At 39.9% G+C, this 23,001-nt stretch overlaps 1 protein-coding gene across 2 annotated transcripts in view; it reads left to right on the forward strand.

Annotated features, from left to right (window-relative positions):
* The first annotated feature begins 11,699 nt into the window (after positions 1-11,699).
* Positions 11,700-23,001, forward strand: part of MSRA (methionine sulfoxide reductase A) — a 462,984-nt gene continuing 451,682 nt past the window's right edge. Inside the window, exon 1 of one of the 2 annotated variants that reach the window (XM_086703799.1) lies at positions 11,700-12,130. In XM_086703799.1, the coding sequence (XP_086559925.1) occupies positions 11,995-12,130 (136 nt within the window). In that variant the 5' untranslated portion in view covers positions 11,700-11,994. The remainder of the gene's footprint in view (positions 12,131-23,001) is intronic. The other variant, XM_025921718.2, reaches the window with a different exon arrangement.

The raw sequence follows: 23,001 nt of genomic DNA on the forward strand, positions 1-23,001 counted from the left end.
ATTTTTATCCAAAAAGCCTGATTTCATTTTGGGTATGCTAGGGTATCCCCGCAGTTTTTCAGGGTTTTAAAAGAGCATGGAAATAAGATCTGAATTGTCTCTTGGAGGGGACAAAGACTTGCCTTTTGCACAAGCTGTCCTTGACTTCATTTCCTGCACCTGTGACAGCTCCTTTTTTTTTCAGTCCTGATGCATGGCCCTCCTTATCTACCACGACCTGCAACTTCACAAGTTGAGGGTCTGATCTTCTCTCTCGAAAACCCCCACAGCTCTTTGTCCAGGGCTATGCTACGGAGCACTCGTTGGTCTGCCTTGTGGGGTCCTGTGGCTGGCTGGGCGTGGGATGTCTCCCCACCACACTGTGCACCCTTGGAGTCCTGGAAAGGCCTTACTCTTTGATGTTGTGTGCCATCCGCTTGGTGCTTTGTATATGGCATGAGTTCAATAGTTTTTACTAAACAAATGAGGGTTTCAGCAGGATCTGCATGTAGGAGCAATACAAAAAACACTCTTAAAGCACTACCTCAAAAAAAAAATAATAATAACATTTGTCCGAGAAGCAGACATGTTCTCTATAATTTAGTTAATGGCATTCCGCTACCTTACATAACAATTGATTTCCCAATTCTTACTAAATGAAAATGTCTTCGTGTATTATCTGACTTTTCAGGGAGTATGTTTTTCTTCCTTATTTTTTTAGTAACCCTGGCACATAGATGGTTTTATAAAAGAAAGTTAATTGACAAAATCACTTGGCACTGAAGTTTCTAAGTTTCTAGAACGGTGTCAGTATGTAATTAGGCTCATTTTGTCAGTGCACAATTAGTATCATGATGGAGCTTAGAAACTGGGTAGTGACACAATTTTATAGATGCTTCTGGGCTGGCACCTCTTCTTGCCATCCTCTTTGCCGAGCACTAGCAATCCTCAGCTTCTTCCCCATCCCTATGGATCTTTCTAGGATTCCATCCCCAGGTTCATGCAAGGGCAGGAGGAGGCTTGGCCTTCTCTCTCATCCCTTAAGCCCTATCTTTTATAGCCTTTCTAGTCCACCTGGGGAGAGGTGGCTTAGAAAAATGTGTGGTTAGGAAAGCTGAGAGGGAGAAAGAGATGGAGCCCGTGAGAAAAAGAGCAACAGCTACGTGTTAGGAAGTGGGATGAAGTTGGGAGAGTGGATGGTAAAGACTGGACAAGGGAGGAAGAGAACTTTTGTTAATGGAATACCTATTCTGTGCCAGGGACTGTTATACACAGTACTTCAGTGAGTGCTACACTTGCATTTCAAGAGTCAGTAAAATTGGACCAAACCTTTTGGAAGCCAGCATAGGTTGTCCATTAAAAAAAATTTTTTTTAATGTTTTGTTATCCATTTTTGAGAAAGAGAGAGAGAGAGAGGCAGGCGTGAGGGGGGAGGGACAGAAGGAGAGGCAGACATAGAATCCGAAGCAGGCTCCAGGCTCTGAGCTGTCAACACAGAGCCCCATGCGGGGCTGGAACTCATGAACCAAGAGATCATGAGCTGAGCTAAAGTTGGACGCTTAACTGACTGAGCCACCCAGGTGCCCCATGGTTGCTCATTTTTGACTTTGCCAAAAAAGGGCCTTAAGAGAACAACTGCTGTCTCTCACTACCACAATATAAGAAGGGTGTTTTGACAGCAGAAAAGTCAGAGGTATATTATTTTAGAATAAAGGATAGCTTTTCAAATTGAATACATTTAGCATTATGAAAAGAGTTGTCACATTATCTTTTCTCCCTCTAATTTGGCCATTTTGTTGTAGACTGTTACCATACAATATTTCATTTGTTTACAAGATATTCTAGGAAGTAGAGAGCATCCCTTACTCGTAGCCAGGGGTAAATACCCCTTCTGTATGCTTTGATAGATCACATGTAACAATGCCAAAATATAAACAACATAACTCAGATGTATGAAAAAATGTTAATTGCCCTGTTTGCTATAACTGATCTCATCTTGCTCTCATTATTCCTAATGATAGAGGAAAACACTTGATCTTGCCAAACAAAAGTGGCTTTTTGGTGGTTTTTAGTTTTAAATTGCCTATTTGGGCAACTGCTCAGTCCTTCAGGAGTCTCCTTTTCTCCTCTCTTTTCTCCTTTTCAAGATGACATCTGGGTACTGGGAGAGCTTATGTGTCCTCCTGGCCTAGTCGCCTCCCATTGAGGTGTCTCTTGGCCTTGGCCTCTGTCCTAGTGTATCTGCCTTGGTGTGGTTTGGACTCCTGGCCACTGATCTGCTGCACTGCTGAGACACAGCTGCTCTTGCTCCCATCCTTTGGGCATCATGCTGGCTCCTGCTACTGAGGACTGAGGTCTTTGTTTTTGCATCCCATCACAAGGTCTGAATACTTGGGTCTCCTTGTATATAAAGTCTCCAACTCCAGACTTTATTGGGGTCATTGGTTCTCTCAGTCCTTCCATATCCCCAGCCCTCTTGTGGGACCTGGGAATGCTCTCCTGATTTCTCCACAGTCATGTGCAGGATCCTGTGAGGTTGCCCTCATGTCCATTACCTTTGGCCGCTGCTCTCAGCCATTGCTTCGCCTCTGTGCACACATCACGTTGCATGCCTTCCCAAATGCAAGACTCTTCTGAGAGATTTATAGTCTCTCCAGACCATGGATTTCCAAAAAAAATTTTTTTATCAGAGGCTACACTAAGAAATATATTTTATATCTAGGTACAGTGCATATATAGTACACACACACACACACACACACACACACACACACACATATATGCCAGAGAAATATAAATTTCCCCAAATTATATTTATCCTCACTACTTATGGATGCACTCTGATATCTTCTAATCTAGGCTACTCTAAGTCATTTAAAAACATGCTGATCCAATCCATTAGACTGATTTATTTATGCACCAGTGGGCCACTTTCTGAGCATACGCCCTAGGAAATGAAACACTAGCTTCCAAATCATCAGATTCTTCCCCAGCTCATACAGGATGTTTTGAAGCTTCCATCCCCAAGTTCATCACAGGGTAGGAGACTGAGATAAAGATGTTTGATATTCTTTCTTATCTCTTAAGTCATGTCCTTTATCCTTTCTAGTCTAGGGTTTATTTTAAAGTCAGTTCTGTATACTTTGGTTCTTATGTATAGTCAGTTAAGAAAAACCCGTTAACTCTGATAAGCCTGATTTTTAAGAATATTGTCTCCTTATCTCACCATGTCTTTAAAAAAGAGTTAAAAAAAAAACAAATATTTTTCATCTCATGGTTTCTGTGCGTCAGGAATTTGGAGGCACCATGGAAGATGGCTGGTTGTGGCTCAGGGTCTCTTATGAGGTTGCAGACAAGATGTCATCTGAAAGCTTGACTAGGGCTGAAGAACCTGCTTCCAAGATTGCTTACTCACCTGGTTGTTGGCAGGAGAACTCAATTCCTCCCCATGTGAACTTCTTCATAGGGCTGATTAAAGATCTTCATGATGTGACAGCTGGCTTCCCCTCCAGGGGGTGATCCAAAAGCAAGGAAGAAGGAAGCTGCATTGCCTTTTATGACTTAGTCTCAGAGGCCACACACCATCCCTTCTGTCTTATTCTATCCATTAGAAGCAAACACTAAAACTAAAATGTAAGGGGAGGGGAATTAGGCCCCACTTATTTAATTAATTTATTTATTGACTTTATTTTATTTTTTTATTTTTGGATTACCAGGGTATTGTTAGAAGTTTTTTTAAAAAAATATAATTTATTGTCCAGTTACCTAACATAGAGTATACAGTGTGCTCTTGGCTTTGGGAGTAGATTGCCACGATTCATCACTTACATACAAGACCCAGTGCTCATCCCAACAAGTGCCCTTCTCAATGCCCATCACCCATTTTCCCCTCCACCACACCAACCTTCAGTTTATTCTCTGTATTTAAGAGGCTCTTACAGTTTGACTCCCTCTCAGTTTATAAGGGAGTGTCAAATAATTCATATACATATTTTAAACCTCCACAGTAACTTGTGTATCTTTTCGGATAATTATTAGCACAAGGCAGTATACGCTATGCGCTGAGTGGTGTAAATAGTGAGTTTTATGGGAGAACCCAGACTGCATGAACAATCATTGTTTTCTTGTGCAATCAGGGTAGGTTGCACAGAGAAGATGAATCTTGAATTGAATGGTGAAGAATAACACCAGAAAACTAGAGAGAAACAGGCAGGGATTCCAGTTGGTATAAACAGAATGAGTAACGTTGTGGAGGAAGGTTCGAGAGCCCTGAGAGTAATCCATATTACTCACTCTGGTTTCCCATCCACCATGGTGGACTCTTAACAGCAATTCACACTCCTGACATCCAACACTCTCTTTAACAAAGCTTGACTGTCCTATGTCTCATGACTTCTGGGCTGCTTTCTGAAGAACAAGAGGCAGTTATGTAGGTGGATCTGGGCTTAAGCATTAATGTATTCACTCCATCCACATAATAGAAACACACTTTTAAAAAGTGTGTATAATTCAACAGTGTTCTAAATAGGGATACACTTGGGAAACCATCACCACAATCAAGCTAATGAGCATATCCATAACTCTCAAAAGTTTCCCTGTAAACCTTTTTATCCCTCCCTCCCATCCCTTACCCAAATTCTCAGGCAACTACAGATCTGCTTTCTATTACTACAGATTAATTTGTATTATTTTAGGATTTTAAATAAATGGAATCACACAATTCTTACTCTTTTTTTACTTTGGTTCCTTTCACTCAATATAATGGATCATCTGCGTTATTGAGGGTATCAATAGTTCATTTACCCTTACTGATGAATTCCATTGTAAGGATATACCACAATTTGTGTACCCCTTCACCTGTTGATAGTCTTTTGGTTATTTCCAGTTTTTGCCTATTACAACAAGACTGGTGAGGGGGGGTGTGGGTGGTGCAGTCCATTAATCATTTGACTCTTGACGTTGGCTCAGGTCATGATCTCACAGTTTGTGAGATCCAGCCCCACGTCAGGCTCCACACAGTGCTGAGCCTGCTTAGGATTCTCTCTCCTTTGCTCTCTGCCCCTCCCCCACTCTCCATCTCTCTAAATAAATAAATAAATAAATAAATAAATGAATAAATAAATAAACTTAAAAAATTAGACTGCTATGAACATTTGAGTGCAAGACTTTATATGGACACATACTTTCATATGAAATTGTTGGGTCATGTGGATGATGAGTGCTTAACTACTTAAGAAATTGATAAACTGTTTTCCAAAATGGTTGTATAATTTTGGATTATTACCAGCAGTGTATAAGAGTTCCAGTTCCTCCACATCCTCATCAACACTTGGTATGGTCAGTCTTTTAAATTATAGCTATCCTGATGGGTGTGTAGTGGCATCTTACAGTAGTTTTTATTTGCATTTCCCTAATGGCTAATGTTGTTGAGTAGTTTGTTTTTTTTTTTTTAAATGCACGTTTGATGGGCGCCTGGGTGGCTCAGTCAGTAGAGCAACCGACTTCAGCTCAGGTCATGATCTCACAGTCCATGAGTTCGAGCCCCACGTCAGGTTCTGTGCTGACAGCTCAGAGCCTGGAGCCTACTTCGTATTCTGTGTCTCCCTCTCTCTCTGTCCCTCCCCTGCTCATGCTCTGTCTCTCTCGGTCTCAAAAATAAATAAATGTGCATGTTTGAAATCCATATATTTTTCTTGGTGAAGTGCCTGTTTTTGTTCATTTTGCTCATTTGAAAAATGTGCTGTTGATTTCTTATTATTGAATTTTGAGGGTTGTATATTCTGGAGATAAGGCCTTTATCAGAAATATGATTTGTAAGTATTTTCTGCCCATCTGGAGCTATCTTTCTATTCCCTTAAGAGTATCTTTTGAAAAACCAGAAGTTCTTAATAAAATATAATTAATCAGTTTTCTTCTTTTATGGGTCATGCATTTTGTGTTATATCTAAGAAATTATTCCTACTCTAAGGTCACAAAGATTTTCACCTATGTTTTCTTTTATAAGTTTAGAAGTCACTGTTTTAGAAGTCTCAGGCTTTGTACCTTGATTGAAAATTAATTGAACACATGTGTGTGGGTTTCTTTTGGGACTATTTTGTTCCATTAATCTGTTTGTTTCTTGTGGCCAATATCAAACTTTTTTTGGCTATTGTAGCTCTGTAATAGGTCTTGAACTCAGGTAGTGAAAGTCTTCTAATTTTGTTCTATTTCATATTTTTTTTGGGTCAAATTGTCAGGTGTTGGGGTGGTCAGCAAGGAAAACAAGCAAAACTGAAAGTTACAATCAAGTCTTTATTCACTTACTGTGATAGTGTAGGCAGGAGGCCCAAATGGAAAGTGCTGGCTCCTTCTGTTCCATTTTTCCCCCATGGAATAACATTGGGTGCAAGGATCAATCATATGACTGCAGAAAAAGTGGGTGAAATTGTCTCTCTGCTGAAGAGCATTGGACAGAAGTCTCTTATATGGAGGGTAAGGTAGGGTATGGAAAGAGAAACCTCTCAAGGAGGCTTCCAAATAAAGATGCCTGGGCTAGAAAAACAGTTATGATTATGAGCATGGCTGGTGTGGGGTGGGTCCTAAGTCCTTGACTGCAATTCCCTCCAGGAGACTGCAATTCATTGCCTGTGCACCAAGTTTGGTGTGAGGACGGCAGTTTTCCCTTATGAGGCCTGTCAGGAAAAGCTTTTGTAATTGCCTGTTGTTAGCCCTAAAAGATGACATGTAGGATTATGGCCTGGAGCTGGACTCCTCAATTTTTGCTACTATAGGTCCTCTATCTTTGCACTTGAGTTTTAGAATCGGCTTGCCAATTTCTAGAAAAATATCTGTTGAGATTTTCATTGGGATTTCATTGAATCTATACATCAATTTTAGGAGAAGTGGCATCTTAACAATATTGAGATATTGAATCTTCTGATCCATGAACATGGTATATCTCTGTATTCATTTAGATCTTTAAATATTTCTCTTAGCAGTGTTTTGCGGTTTTTGGCATAAAGGTCTAATGCATCTTTAGTTAGGTTTATCTCTAGATACTTACTATTTTTTGAATGCTACTTTGAATGGTGTTTTTAAAATTTCCATTTCCATTTTTTCTTCATATAGTAATACAATAAATTTTTGTGGATAGGTCTTGTATCCTGAAGTGTTGCTAACAACATATTAGTTCTAGCAGTTTTTCTGTAGAAGCCATAACATTCAACTAAACTATAATGAATTGGTTTAATGGCAGGCAGCAGACAACGACACAGATATTACAGGCTGAAGAGCTGGCGTTCCTTTTTATGCTGCCACAAAACATTTGATAAAACTGTCAACTCAATACCTTGGAAGGCAGACCACATGCTCTTTGAATCTGTAACTTTAGGGAAAATGGTCAGAAGGATGATTCTCCGACCAATGAGAGAGTATTGGCTATTGCCTGCCTCCTTCAGCAAAGTCCTTTGAGAAAGATGGACTCAGGTAGATGCTAGCCATTTTGTTAACAGAGATGAAAGGAAACAAAACTCTGCTAGGACTGGAATTCTCTGTCTGTAGCCTGCAATACAAATTGACTGAGGGTGGTTATTTAGGGCCTTCTAGTTTTGATTAAGCCAAAAGCTATTATACTCCCAATAGCAGAAGATAAAACTGCAACCCAAAGCCCTTCTCAAGGGCCATTAGCAAAGTGTTGTCTGCCAGATGATGGAAGCCAAGCATGGGAGGCAAGCGGTGAAGATCATATTAAGGGGATTGCCTTTCCAACCAAACCTGCTGTTTTTGCTGGCTGCAAGGGCACTGTAATTAAGTTAATAGATACAGGATAGATGGGACAAACAGAGCCTAGTAAATAAAAATGAAGAGTAATTAGGCATAAGAAATATGACTAGCTGAGATCTTTAGCTGTGGTTATTTGTACAAGGAATTGTAAAAGGAATAAACCAGAAATATATCCTGTATTTTTTCAAATGGAATTGACAAAAAAGCTACAAGTCTAGCTTGCTGATACCTGTGTATATTTGACCCTGAAGTAATGCATAGTCCCTAAAAAATTGCACCAGTAAGAAACCGGGCACAAAAAGATGTGTCGCCTCCTAGGAGGGCATACTTTTCAATATACCCTTTAAATGCAATCACGGAGGATCATGAATAAGAACCTCCCAGAGGTAAAGCCAGTAACTTCAAATGCAACAAGCAGGAGAGTTCCTTCTGGAAAGCAGAAATGGGGTCTAAGAATTTACTTGACTTCTTGGGCAGTCTTTGAAGTTTCCCTTTTGCAACATTTTGGTAGGCTGCAGACCAGTGATTACTTTTTCCACGACCATTTTTTTTTTTCCCCAAATGGTTTTCCATATTCCTACCTCACCAGGTGTGTGAGGGACAATGTGGGAGTGGGGAGCAGATACCTCATCTTTTAGCAAATAGATCACTGTGTCATAAGGAATTACATCCAAACTTGTAAAGGACTTTACATCATCTCCAGATCATGGACTTAGAGCTGGATTCAAATACTGTTGGAACTTAGGCTTTTCTCCCTTTGGAATACGGTGTGTTCTATGTTAGAAGAGGGGCATATATAAATATTTAGATGGTCAGAAAAGTGGACTGTGATGGAGTTGTCCGCCAATGTACATTCTCACCTTCTTCCTTTATTACTAGAACTGCTAATTATTAGCGGTATCCATGATTGCCCAGCTAGAGAATTTTATTTCCCACCTTCCAGTTATATGTGGCCATGTCTTAAATCAGGTCAATGGAATAAGTAGAAACAAGTGCTACTTCTGGGACACATCCCCAGGACTACTGAGATGTACACCTCTTTCCTTTTTGCTGGGTTAAGATACAGATATGATAGGGGCGCCTGGCTCAGTCAGTTAAGCATCTTGACTTTTGCTCAGGTCATAATCATCACGGTTCGTGAGTTCAAGTCCTGCATTGGGCTCTGTGCTGACATCTCAGAGCCTGAAGCCTGCTTTGGATTCTGTCTCTCTCTTTGCCCCTCCCACACTCACACTCGGTCTCTCGAAAATAAATGTTTTTTTAAAAAAAGATACATATATAATGGGGGTGCCTGAGTGGCTCAGTTAAGTGTCCGACTTTGGCTCAAGTCATGATCTCAAGGGTCCGTGAGTTCAAGCCCCACACTTGGCTCTGTGCTGACAGCTCAGAGCCTGGAGCCTGCTTCAGATTCTGTCTTCCTCTGTCCCTCCCCCATTTGTGCACTCTCTCTCTCTCAAAAATAAACATTAAAAAAAAAAAAAAGATAGATATGATGGAGATTATGTAGGATAGCAGCACTGCCCTACTAGTCCTGGACCACTTACCTCTGGACCAGTATGTGACAGAAAAACCCTAAAACTGTTGTCTTGTTTCAGACCCATAAATACACAGAACAAACTGATGGTTTTGAGGGGAAGCAGGTGGGGATGGGTAAAATGGGTAAAGGGGAGTGGGAGATATAGGCTTCTAGGTATGGAATGAATAAGTCACAACATGGGGAATATAGTCAATGGTATTGTCATAACATTGTATGGTGACAGATGATAACTACATTTGTGAAGAGAATAACTATAGATTTGTTTAATCACTAGATTGTAGATCTGAAATGAATGTAATATTGTGTCAACTATGCTTTAATTAAAAAACCTATCTTATTTCAGATACAATATTTTCAGGTCTCTGTTAAAGCAACCTAATCTATATCCCAACTAAAACCTAGGCCTAGATTTGGGATAGAGTATTAAGTATTCTTGTCTCCAAGGGTCAAGGCAGAGCTGTTCTTAAACATATGGGAAATAAACTTTTGTTAATCTAAATCAGGATTTTGGCCCAATTAAACCAATACTAACCACTGGGCACTAATGTAAGCTAATTCAGTATGAGATAGAAGAAAATACATGGTCCTGTCAGTACTTAACTACTAGTTACTTACTAGATTGTATGTAAAAGAGAAATAAACTTCTATTTTGTTTAAACTGCTGTATTTTGAGTCTTTGTCTTATCAAAAAGGATGCTTAGGCTGCAGCCTAAGAACATACATGGTTAGAATTGTTGGAAAACCAGTGCATAATCACACACACACACACACAAAAACAAAAACAAATTAAAGCAGTGTGTGCCCAACATGGACAAAAAAAAAGTGTGGAGCTCAGAAGGGATTAGGAGAGTCTGAAGAAAAGGAAGTCCTAGTGGTGAAAATGGCATCACTGAAGGCAGGAATTTTTAATTTTCTCCTCCAACCAACCAACCAACCAACCAACCAACCAACCAACCAACCAACCAACCTCCCTGCGTGTAACTTTTCTTGCAACTATTCTGGTAAATGAGATAAGAAGCCCCTGCTTTATGGGAGGGAGAAAGCTTTGAAATAAATCAAGGTATTTTTCCTTTAAAAATATTTTTTTGTAATTTAAGTATCAGGCATTGGAACACTTGAGAACACTGTAACAATACAGACCATTTTAAGAAAGTGACAATCAGCAGACCATTACCTTGAACAACAACAAATCTACAATCATTAAATTTTTTTCTAGTCTTTCCTTTGCGGGTATAACAAGTGGAAGTATATGCATTTTTGTATGTACTACGTAGTACATATACACATACTGTAGCTCTGCAGTGCTTTTTAACTTAACATTATATAAGTACTTTGCAACATGAAAAACTCTTCAGTTCTTGGTTTATTTCTAATGTTTAATTTCACACAATCAACCACAAGACATAAAAACAGAAACTCAGTATGTATTAAAAGGCAATAATTGAAAAAATACACATACACAAAATATTTCCTCTGACAGAAAAGTGATCTTAATTTTTCAAGTGCTTAGCAGTGACCAAACATGGAAGGGATTACCTTGGAGTATTTCAGGAGGCCTGTAGAAACTACTTTGTATAATCTCATAGGATAAACAAAAGTAAAAACTGAGGCAAATTGCCCAGACGAAATCTAAATTACAAACTAAAGAATTTAAGCTTAATGTTACATGTCTGGCTTTATTCTACAATACTGTAGGGCCAGTTCTCCTGTCCTTGTTTCAGTCCAGACCACATTAAAACAAAAAGGTAACTCACTCACAGGGGAGGTCAAGTCAAAGCCTTCTCATTTCTGTGAGTGCTAATCTGAAGTTCCTTCCCTAGTGAGACTATCTGCCCATTCTGGCAGAACATTTGTGTGAAACCAAAATTTCACATATGTAACTCCCAAGTCACCCATCTGGCTTCACCCACCTTATTTTTTGGGTTGAAAATTTGTCAAAGAAACAAATGTTATCTCCCACGATTTGAGAAACAAGAATGATCCAACAGCAGCATTAAGTTCACGCAAACTGCGTTAATGGTGGTATTAGCGCCGAGCTTCTCTATTTTCTTCCTCGCAAAATGGGCTTATCAATGTATATGTATGTGTGTATATACATAAAACATTATTTTGAATTATCTTCCCTATACTGAGCTTTTTGAAAGTTGTGCTTAGTTTTTATTTTGGATCCTCATCTTTTTGATAATTTACCATTACAATGGCTCCAGTGGAAATACACATACGTCCTCGTTGCCTGTAAAGTAGGTCGTCTTATGCCTTATTGGGCATACTGAACAACTGCTAAGGTTTTTAAGGAGGGAACGAACTTTAAAATCAAAGGCTAGGCATTATTTGTTTTTGACCTATGCCGCTTCACGTACTTCGTATCTCAATTAGTACATGTGTTCTCTCCCCGGGAAGTTTGTACTGAAGCCGAAGCCGAACCAGAAACACTAGCTGATGGCCTCCTAGGACCAGGCCCCCCGCAGACGCCTACCCCACCCCCTACCCCCGGGCGGAACACGCCCTCAGTTACAGCCCTTCGGCCAGAGCCTTAGGTAACCTTGATTCCGGGTCGGCAGCGGCCACAACCCGCAGCGCAAGCGGCCTCGGCGGACCCCCTGCCTGCAGCGCGGCCCAGTGCACGCCGGTCCCACTGCCGGGCGCCAGCCGCCCACTCCGCAGCAGCCGCTCCGCTCTCGACCGCGCCGTTCCGCCCGTCGGCCAGCGGCCCGCCCATGCTCTTGGCCACCAGGAGAGCTAGCCAGCTTTTCCACAGCCTCTTTCCTGTCCCGAGAATGGGCGACTCCGCCTCTAAGATCGTCAGCCCCCAGGAGGCATTGCCGGGCCGGAAGGAGCCGATCCCCGTCGCGGGTAAGGACTCAGGCACGCGCAGAAAGCACGGGCTTCGTCGCTGCGCATGCGCGTCAGCGCCCTGTGGCTGCGCGTCCTCCGCCCTCCCGGAAGAGAGCGGAGGGCCGGCTTCGGGCGGATTAGCTAGGTTGGGGTCTGCGCAAGCGCGAAGAGGCTTCGCTGGGGGTGGGGGGCGGAGGGGTCTTCGGTCCTCTTTCTTTGTTTGGCTTCTCACTCTCTTAAACAGCATGTAGCACGTTGATGGAATCTAGTATGTTGGTAAAACTCACCTAGAGTGCAAATACCCCGGTGGCTCCCAACTTTGGGTAGGAAAAGCGCTGACCCGATTTCCGATCTTGCTCACAGGTGCGTGTGCCCTCAGTGCCGGCTTCTGTGCCTCCTCTTTTGTGCACGGTTCGCTGGAATAGTGGCCACTTGCAGCGATGGTGCCGTGTTGTCACTAGAAGCAATGGAATGATACAGAATGATGAAAATTGCAGTTTTGAAATTGTATCTCAGTCCACTGTACTGGTTGCAAGAATTACCCTCGGGCTTCTGTTATTCTCCATGACTGCCCGGTTTCTCCTAATTGGCGGGAGCTGCCCCTAGCCCCGTCCTCGCGGGTCTGCTCGTGTTTGACTCAGTAGTGCGTAGGTGTCTGCTTTAGAGCTGTGCCTTACAAAGTTAAACATTTTCCAATCTCATACCAATACTTTTGGAAAATACAGTAAGAAGAAAAAAGTTAGAAAAATGCTTGGGTGCCCAGTAATGTTAAACTAAAGGTTCTTTTCGTAAAGCTTAAGCCTCATTTTCTGTTGCAGAAGGGGACCATACTTTAAGTAGAATTACCTTGGTGCAGTGCTTCTCAGAGTGTGGCCCTGGCAATTTGTACTTTAAACAAACACGTCATAGTTTGTAAACCACTGTCTTAAGAGTTGTTGAAGGATTAAAGGGTGATTAGTCCTCTACATATGGCTCAATGCCAAGATAAATCCTGCATTTAAAAATTTTTAGGAATTCTGTTTTTCTTTTCCTTAAAGAATTATTGGGTATATATAGGAGGAGGTCACAGCGAGGCTCTGCGTATAGTACACACTAATCAGTATGAGAGGGGGAGAGGTAGAGTTTTTTTGGATTTGAGGCAATTTGGAAACTGACACTGTGTGACTTGTTTCTCCATCTACATTAGCAGTTCTACTTCTTAGGCTTCCCTCATTTCAACCCCAACTCATAGCCAGCCCTAAAAATTTGTTTGTTTTTTGGCTCAGAGAATTAATTTTAAACTTTTATTTAAAAAGTAATATTTTTTACAATTTACAATTTTTTTTACAATTTTATTTTTAAAAATAAATTATAATTTTTTTTACAAACCAGTATTCATAAATGGATACTTAAAGGCAGTGCTTTTTCAATGTTGCACATCCTCAGCTTGTCCTGAACTTACTCTTTACACACTATGGGTGTTTTGGTATGCCCTCCCAGAAATCTAAAAAACAAACAAATGAACACAAACATCTTGTTCAGAGCTCCAAACTGGTTCAAGATTAGCTTTGACCAAAATTTAGTTCTGCTTAATCCTAACCAAAGTGTTCCCAATCAATTACCTGGTACATAAATGACACTTTTGGTAAAAGATTAACCAACATGATGGAAATGAGCCAATGATTTATTTGTCATATCCACCTAATAAATCTAACAGAAAACCTCAGGGCCTGGTTCTGTTCCAGGCTCTTCATCTTGTCTTTTTATATAATCATGCATATACCTCTGTATCTAGACCAGTGAACTGCTTTTTTTGGGTGTAGGGCTAAGGCTACAATGCATATGTATATGCAGTGCATATGTCCTTATTGCTTTGCTGTTGTAACTCTTTCCCCCGCCTAATATTTCAGTTTTAGATTGCAGCCGGTCCAATCCCCACTTCTTGTACAACTCCTGCTTTGACAGATTGTTGAAGGTTCTCGGATTGGCTCCAGAAATGGGCAGGATAGTATTACTTCCTTGGTAGGTTTTGGTGGCTGTAAGCTTGAAGCTTATGGATTTAATAATATTGTTTTGAAAGTCCAATTCATCTCTACCCCAGCCTCCAATCTGTTTAACAGCCCTTCACTTCTCTTGGTTGTTTCTGTGTCTGTTAGTGCCCTGACTCTCAAAATTTCTGTGATAAAAGCATCACCTTTTGATTTTAGAAGATAAGTCTTATTTAGTGTCTTTGGTTCAGCTTAGTACTGGGCTCTGTCTTTGTGCACTATTACCAAATATTTTTCGTGTGAAGAGTTACATCTTAGCCTTAATCCTACCTTTTTTTGATATTCGTAGGGAAACTTAACACTTTTTTTTTTTTTTAATAAACTGTGGCCTAATAGTAGATTTCTACTTTGCAAGAAGGTTAAGATTCAATCCTTCAAACTTCTTTAATGCTTAGTTTCTCCCAGGCGACCTGTAGTGGATCAAAACATGAGTCGTCCTATTTTGGGTGATTGGTTACAACTAAACTTGGACTGGACTGCCTCATTTGAAGCACACTCTGTTCAGATTAGTGGTGGGTCCTGGACAGCACTGGCTGGCTGGCAGGGCATGTAAGCAGTTTGTCTGATCTTCTATGTGGAGGCAGTCTCTCTCTGTTTTAGTGCCTGACTAGACAGCAATACTCAGAGAACTTTGGGGAAAAGTGGAATTCATGCTTGTTGAACTGAAATGGTGGGCAATTAATTGCTAGAGACAGGCAGAGGTGGAAGGCTTATAATTAAAACCTCAGAGTGTCTCCTATGTTGTTAAAATGTGAATTTATTATAGTTAGAACTAATCTTATTTCCAGTGAATTAATTACTCTAAAAGCCCAGGTTTTTTTTTTTTTTTTTTTTTTTAATGGCACTTTGTTTTTGGTTTGTTTTGCCTATTGGAGATATTGCTAATCTGTTTTTTTGATCAGATGTTTGGGATTTGGAGATATCATTCAGGATAACATTGACAGCTCCTATGTGATCTCTACTTTCTTGCCTTTATATTCTTAGTGTTCACTAGGTGAACACTGTTCTTTTTTTTTTTTTTTTTTTTAAATTTTTTTTTTCAACGTTTATTTATTTTTTTGGGGACAGAGAGAGACAGAGCATGAACGGGGGAGGGGCAGAGAGAGAGGGAGACACAGAATCGGAAACAGGCTCCAGGCTCTGAGCCATCAGCCCAGAGCCTGACGCGGGGCTCGAACTCACGGACCGCGAGATCGTGACCTGGCTGAAGTCGGACGCTTAACCGACTGCGCCACCCAGGCGCCCCTAGGTGAACACTGTTCTATAGTCTTCACTATATTACTGTGGTTTTTTTTTTGGAGAGAGGAAGAGATGTAGAACATCTGCCCATGGTGTCCTCTTTTAAAAACTTTAAATATAAATAGAAAAACAGTAGAACAATATGAATAGTCCAAAAGGCGCCTCTTTGAAAAACAGTTGAACTATGACAATGACATTTATGAGCTGTAGCTGTCTAATAAAGAAAAAAGGGAGAAAGTACAAATATACAAAATTAACAACTGAAAGGGGGGAGTAATAGAAATTGAAAATTTAAAGACTCATGAGAGACTGTTTGTTTAACTCTTTGAAAATAAATTTGAAAACTTGGATGGAATAGATAATTTTTAGGAAAATATAACTGACCCAAACTGAAACCAGAAACATTTAGGAAATCTAAGCACAATGATTTTTCTAGCAGAAATGAAGTTGTCAGAGTTGCCTCCTCTCAAAGCATCATGTTCAGACAGTTTTACACTGACACTTCTACTAAATATTTAAAGAGCAGGTAATTCCAATAGTATTTAAACTAAAAGAATTGTCAGATTCTTTTTAAGCAGTAAGTATAATATTAAAACCAAACCTGATAAAGATTGCACAAAAAAAGAAAACTGCAGACCTGTCCCACTTATGAATATTGATGAAAAACTGCTAAATAAATATGAGTGAACAGAGCCCAGCAATGGGAGTTAGTTCCAGAATGTAAGGATGGGTCAGTATTAGGAAATCTATTAATATAATTCATCATTTAATTGATCTATGAAGAAAAATGATATACCTGTCATCTGGATGCTGAAAAGTCATTTGACTACCTTTAACAACTATTCTTGATAATAACAGAGATGGCTACTTCCATAACATGATATAATAAATCTATTTCTGCTCAAAGGCCAACATCATGCTTAATGAAGAAACATAGAAATTCCCACTGAAGTCTTAACCAGGGGAAAATGTGGAGATGGTCCACTCTTGCTCAGCCTAGTAGCTGGTATGCCCCATTACTAAATGCTTTTGTTGTTAAGGTTATCATGTTAGCTTTAATCTCTATAAAATTTTTTTTTAACATTTTATTTATTTTTGAGAGACAGAGCAAGACAGAGCACGAGCAGGGGAGGGGCAGAGAGAGCGCAGGGGGACACAGATTCTGAAGCAGGCTCCAGGCTCTGAGCTGTCAGCACAGAGCTTGGTGCGGGGCTCAAACTCATGGACCGTGAGATTATGACCTGAGCTGAAGTCAGATGCTTAACCAACTGAGCCACCCAACTGAGCCACCCAGGCATCCCTATCTTAGCTTTAATCTTAACTTTTTGTGTTAAGAAAATTTTCATGTTTAAAAATTTTTTATTTAAAATTTATTTTAATTCTAGTGCAGTTAACATCTAGTATTATATTAGTTTCAGGTGTACAATATAGTGACTCAATAATTTAGTACTTCACTCAGCGCTCATCTTAATTGCCTTCACCTATTTTATCTCCCCCGCCCACCTTCTCTCTGGTAACCATCAGTTTGTTCTTTATATTTAAGACTGTTTTTTGATTTGTCTCTTATTTTGTTTTGTTTCTTAAATTCCACATATTAGTGAAAGGTATTTACCTTTCCTTGACTTACTTCACTTAGCACTATACTCTCTAGATCCATCCATGTTGTTGCAAATGGCAAGATCTCATTCATTTTTTAAATTTTCTTTTTTTTTAAGTTTATTTATTTTGAGAGAGAGAGAGAGAGAGAGAGAAAATATGAGTGGGGGAGGGGCAGAGAGGGTGGGGGGAGAGAGAATCCGAAGCAGGCTCTGTGCTGTCAGCATGGAGTCCGATGTGGGACTTGATCCCACAAACCCTGAGATCGTGACCTAAGCTGAAATCACAAGTCAGATGCCTAACCAACTGAGCCACCCAGGTTCCTTGATCTCATTCTTTTTGTGGTTGAATACTATTCCGTTGTGTATATGTGTATATATATATAAAACCACATCCTCTTTATCCATTCACCTATTGATGGATACTTGGATTGGTTCCATAATTTGGCTATTATAAATAATGCTGCAATAAACAGAGGACTGCATATATCTTTTTGAATTAGTGTTTTTGTTTTCTTTGGATAAATACCTGGTAGTAGAGTTACTGGATAATATGGTAATTCTATTTTTAATTTTTTGAGGGATCTCCATACTGTTTTCTCTAGTAGCTGTACCAGTTTGCATTTCTATCAACAGTACTTGAGGGTTCCTTTTTCACCACATCCTCACCAACACTTGTTTCTTGTGTTTTTGATTTTAGCCATTCTAACAGATGTGAGGTGATATCTCATTGCAATTTTGATTTGCATTTCCCTGATGATGAGTGATGTTGAGCATTTTTCCATGTGTCTGTTGCCATCTGTATGCCTTCTTTGGAGAAAAGTCTGTTCATGTCTTGTACCCAATTTTTAATTGGATTATTGTAATTTTTTTTGAAGTTGAGAAAATTTTCATCTTTTTATAGGCTACTACTGTGGCCTAATAGGTGAGATTCACATCTTCAAACTTCTTTACTGTGCAACTTTTCCAAGGCTGCCTAAAGTGGGTTAAAGCATGACTAGACCTACTCTGGGTGATTGGTGTTATTATTTAGCATTGTTTTGTAAGTGGTAGCTAATGCATTTATATAGGAGAAGGCAATTAGAAATGTACAAATTGGAAAAGAAAAGGTAAAATGGACACTAACTTGCAGATGATGAGATTATATACCTGGAAAATCTAAGAGAATTAATAGTATGGTATCAGGATATATACTAGACAACAACCAAGAGTTTTACTCTGTGTAAACAACTTGTTAGAAAATATATGGAAGAAAACATTTATAATAGCAACCAAAAAAGTTAAAATTTATGAATAAACGTAGCAAGAGCTGAGGGTCCTGAGTTCAAGCCCAGTGTGGGGGTTCTGTGCTCGGTGTGAAGCCTACTTAAAAAAAATTAATAAAAATTCATAGGGAAAAATAAACAGGAAGAGTTACAGTAACTGTTAAAGAAGAGCAAAGAGGGGCAACTAGCCCTACCATATAGTAAAAATAAAGTTCAATAATTAAGTCAGTGTGATACTTGTCCATGAATAGATAGGTCAATGGAGCAGAATAGAAAGATGAGAAATTCTTAAATACCTATGGGGATGTAGTATATCATAAAGGAGATATCTTAAATCAGTGGTAAAAAGATGGAATATTCAAAAAATGGCTATGGGACAACTGGGTAGCCATATGGAAAAAGAAAGTTGGATCTTTATTTCACATCTTAAACCAGGATAAGTTTTAAAGAGATATTTGATAATAGCTCATGCTTATTGAGTGCTTACTGTATGTCAGACACTCTAGTAATTACTTTTACCAAGACATTTAATCCTCACAATAACCCCCCTCCCCCCACCGTGTGGTAATTATTATTATCCTCATTTGTTGATCTGGAAACAGGCCCATAGAGATAGGTGACTTATCCCAGGTCACATAGCTAATAAATGGTGGATCTGGAACAAGAATGTGGGCGGTTTGGCTCTAGAGTTTGTGATGTTATCTACTCTACTGTTTCTCCATTTAGTTACATGTAAAAATGAAACAGGGGTGCCCGGGTGGCTCAGTTGGTAAGTGTCCGACTTCAGCTCAGGTCATGATCTCACAGTCTGTGAGTTCGAGCCCCGCGTTGGGCTCTGTGCTGACAGCTCAGAGCCTGGAGCCTGCTTCCGATTCTGTGTCTCCCTCTCTCTCTGCCCCTCCCCTGCTCATGCTCTGTCTCTTTCTGTCTCAAAAATAAATAAAAATTTAAAAAGAAATGAAACAAGTAAATGTTAGAAAAGGAGAATTCCTATAAAATACCTTTATAATCTTGGGGTAAGGAAAGCCTTTCTAACTATGACTTGAAAATCAGAAGACTTAAGAAATTGATAAATTAGATCACATCAAAATAAAGATCTTCTCATGGCAAAAATTACCGTAAACAAATTCAAAAGAAAGACTGGGGTAAATATTTGCAACTTATAAGAGAAGGACTATTCTCCCTAATATGTAAGAAGCTCCTAGAAATTAATAAGAAAACACCAACATCCATTATAAAAATAGGCGGAGGTTATGAACAGATAGTTTATAGAAAAGGAGGTACAATTGGCTCTTAAACATATAAAAGAGTGAGCAACTTCTCTCATAATGAGGAGAATGCAAACACCATTTTTCATTTTTCAGATTGGCAAAAATCCAGAACTTTGATGGTACACTCTGTTGGTAAATCCTTAAGGAAAAAGGCACTCTTGTACATTGCTGGCGAGAGTGTAAATTGGCTCAACTCTTACAGAAGGCAATTTGGCAATATCTGTAAAAAATTTAAATGCATATACCTTTTGACCCAGGAATTCAATTCTGGGAATTTATCCTACAGATACACTTGCACACATGCCAAATGATGACTATACCAGGTTATTCACTGCAGCTTTGTTTGCAGTAGCCAAAGATTGGAAACAACCCAAATGCCCATCAATAGGGGCTAGTTAAATAAATTGTGGTTCGTCTTCACAATGGAATATGCAGCTGTAAAAAAGAACGTGGAAAATCTATATGAATGGGTGTGGAGCGATTGCCAAGATATAGCGTTAAGTGAGAAAAGCAAGGTCAGAACAGTGTTGTATGGTATGCTAATTTTTGTGTGAACAGGGAGGAAAATAATAAGATGTATGCACAAAGAAACTTTGAAAGGATAGCTAAGAAAGTAAAAGCTGGGGAGAGGGCTGTGCAGTGAGCTGAAGATGGATGGGACACACAAGTGGGAGATTTTCCTTCAGGCTTTCGTGTAACTTGATTCTTGATAAGTGACTGCATTATTGAGTTAAAGAACTCTGCTATGAGGATGATCCTTTTCTGCGGTTTTTAGTTTAATTGACCACCTTTCTGTCATCTTTTGTCATCCCTATTTCAAATTCTGTTTTTTAAATTTTGCTCTCTTTTTCTTGTCAAGTAAGTCTTTTTTTTTTTTTTTTTCTTTTCCTTCCCAACTTGCTTTTGTAATCAAAATCTACATTTTGGCGTGATTTAAAAATCTAAATTTAGACGGTGAAATTGGAATAAGTTAATCCAAGTCATTTTACATTTCATAAATATTCATTTTTATTGAAGCATCAATTGTGGTGGCATCATTTATACAAAGAAAAGATCTTTGGGGACAAATTCCTTCCACTATTATGTAGAAGGCATTATGTGTATTTCTTTTATTTTGAGTGATGTACATAGACTTTTAAAAGAAAATGATAGAAAACAATTTTCCTTTTAGAAAAATTTTCCCCAATGTGTGATTAATTTCTAAATTGTAGGACACAGAGCTATTATTTCTCCTCTTTGCATCTTGTCTACAGCTCTTTATTTTACCCTCTGTTTCAGAACCCTCCGTGTTTCCCTGAAGTCCCTGGCATAAGGGCATTCCATACCTCTCCTGATCTGATCCTTACTGTCCCAGCCTTTCTTCCCACCTTGCCTCTGGCTAACATGTGTTTCAGTGTTTTGTCTTTCGAGCTGCTCATGTGATTCTACCCAAGTGGGTTTCATATACCAGTGTTTTCATTTAGCCATTCATTAAATGTTTGTTAAATGCTTGCCCAGGTGAAATATTGTTTTCCATATATCCTTATGCTACCTCTTCCTCAAAACTTGCCCTGGTTCCCTTTTCTTTACAACCTAAGTGATCCCTTTCTTTTCTTCTGGGCAGATAATTATGCACTATTTCATGAATCCTCCTCTTGGATTTCACATTGTTACTTAGATACTGTTCTACTACCCAGGTTGTTAAATCAATATCTTTTCTCCTCATATGAGGGAGAGCTACCTCGAAAGATGGCTGTTCTGGGGTGCTTGGGTGGCTCAGTTGGTTAAGTCCAACTTTGGCTCAGGTCATGGTCTTGCAGTTTGTGGGTTCAAGTCCCATAGTGGGCTCTCTATTGTCAGTGCAGAGCCCGCTTCAGATCCTCTGTCCCCTTCTCTCTGTGCCCCTTCCCCACTCTCTCTCGCTTTCACTCAAAAATAAACTTAAAAACAACAACAAAAAAGAAGGCTGTCCAGAGGGAGGAGCCATGTTTCACTCCTTAAAGGGAGGCACTGGCCATGGTTGATCCTGTTTTATTCCTTAGTCCGTAACGGTTCACAGAGGACACTACCCACATCAGGCACTCAGTTATGGTGTGTGGATATCAGGTAAAGTATGGTTAATGTTGGCTAAAGGTGGTCTTTTTGTGTGAACATTGTGTGACCAGGATGACACAGAGAAGCTAACATAGCTGATCTTTTGTCCCTGTGGTATATACTCTAAATAATTTTTTCACTAGTGGTGATAGACTTGGGCTGATTTCAGACTGTCTTACCAATCATTCTTGTGACCAGTAGTAAACTCTTCTACTTGCCAGGATAAATGATGAGGAGCCCCCTCATCTTTAAATCTCTAAGCTGGGATTTGTTAGGAATCTGCAGCAATGGTTGGGAAAGATGCTCTGGGGAGGGGAGGAGAGTGAGGACAGCTGAGGCAAGGAATGGGGAGCTAGTTGGGTGAGGAGACATCAGTTTGTGACATGGGCCCCAAGAGTGCCAGAGGCCTCCAGGCCTTCAGCAAGGACCAGAGTGGAGGTCTCTTTGCTAGGCTTGGTCTGCCCCTTCATAGACCCCAGTGTCCTGCCAACCCGGCAGATGGCCGGATCCCTTCCCATGCCACAGCAGCTGGCCGACCCTGTCATCTTGTGCCAGCCAAAATCTTCGAACTCTGATGAAGTATGAGAGACTGAATTCTGCAAAAGATGGGTTCAGAGTGTAAATGCATGATGAGTGAAAGTCGTGGGGCCTTTATCCTATTCTTTCGTCTCTTTTCCATCATAAATTCCCAGTTTGAGAGCATCAGACACACCCATAAAGAAGATTTTACTCATCATCTGGGTATCCCTTAGCCAGGTCAAGTTGACACATAAAATAACCATCACACTTTCCTTGGTCTCTGCCTTTATCCTTCTCAGTTTACCATGAGCACCGCTATTAGACATCTGTTTAAACCTCAAATTTCATACTACCACTGCATAGGAAATAACAGTGACTATGTGATTGGTGCGATTGTAACTGAACTCAAGGCAAGTTCAGTTGCACTTTGGCTGCATCAAGTTGAACACAACCCAAAGAAGTGTTGAAAGCAGAGAACTTTTTATTGTTATAAGTAAGGAGACAGAGTCATAGCTCTCAAAGTACTTTCTCCCCATGGGGTTAGCACAGGAAGCTTTTATTTGGTGTATTGGGAATGGGGGCAGGGAGCTAACATATACATAAGGAACTTACACATATTTTATTAATTAGGCACTTCGGTTCGATTGCACATGCCTAGCATGTCAGTATGGTAGTGCATACAATGTATGTTCAAAAAATGGCAGGACACTCCACCCACAGGAGGAGGTCTTAGTAGTATAATGAACTAAAAGGTAACTTCAGGATAACTCAGGGGCTTCTGCACAGGTCATTAGCTCCAACCCACTCAAGCTGGCTCACGTGAGGAGCGATTGGGCAAACGCGTATCTGGGCATCTTCTTGGCAGGAACTGCTGATTTTCAAAAAACGGAACACATTCCT

The sequence above is a fragment of the Puma concolor genome, chromosome B1 (genome assembly GCF_028749965.1).
Source record: "Puma concolor isolate L17-30 chromosome B1, mPumCon1.1.hap2, whole genome shotgun sequence".
Taxonomy (NCBI): domain Eukaryota; kingdom Metazoa; phylum Chordata; class Mammalia; order Carnivora; family Felidae; genus Puma; species Puma concolor.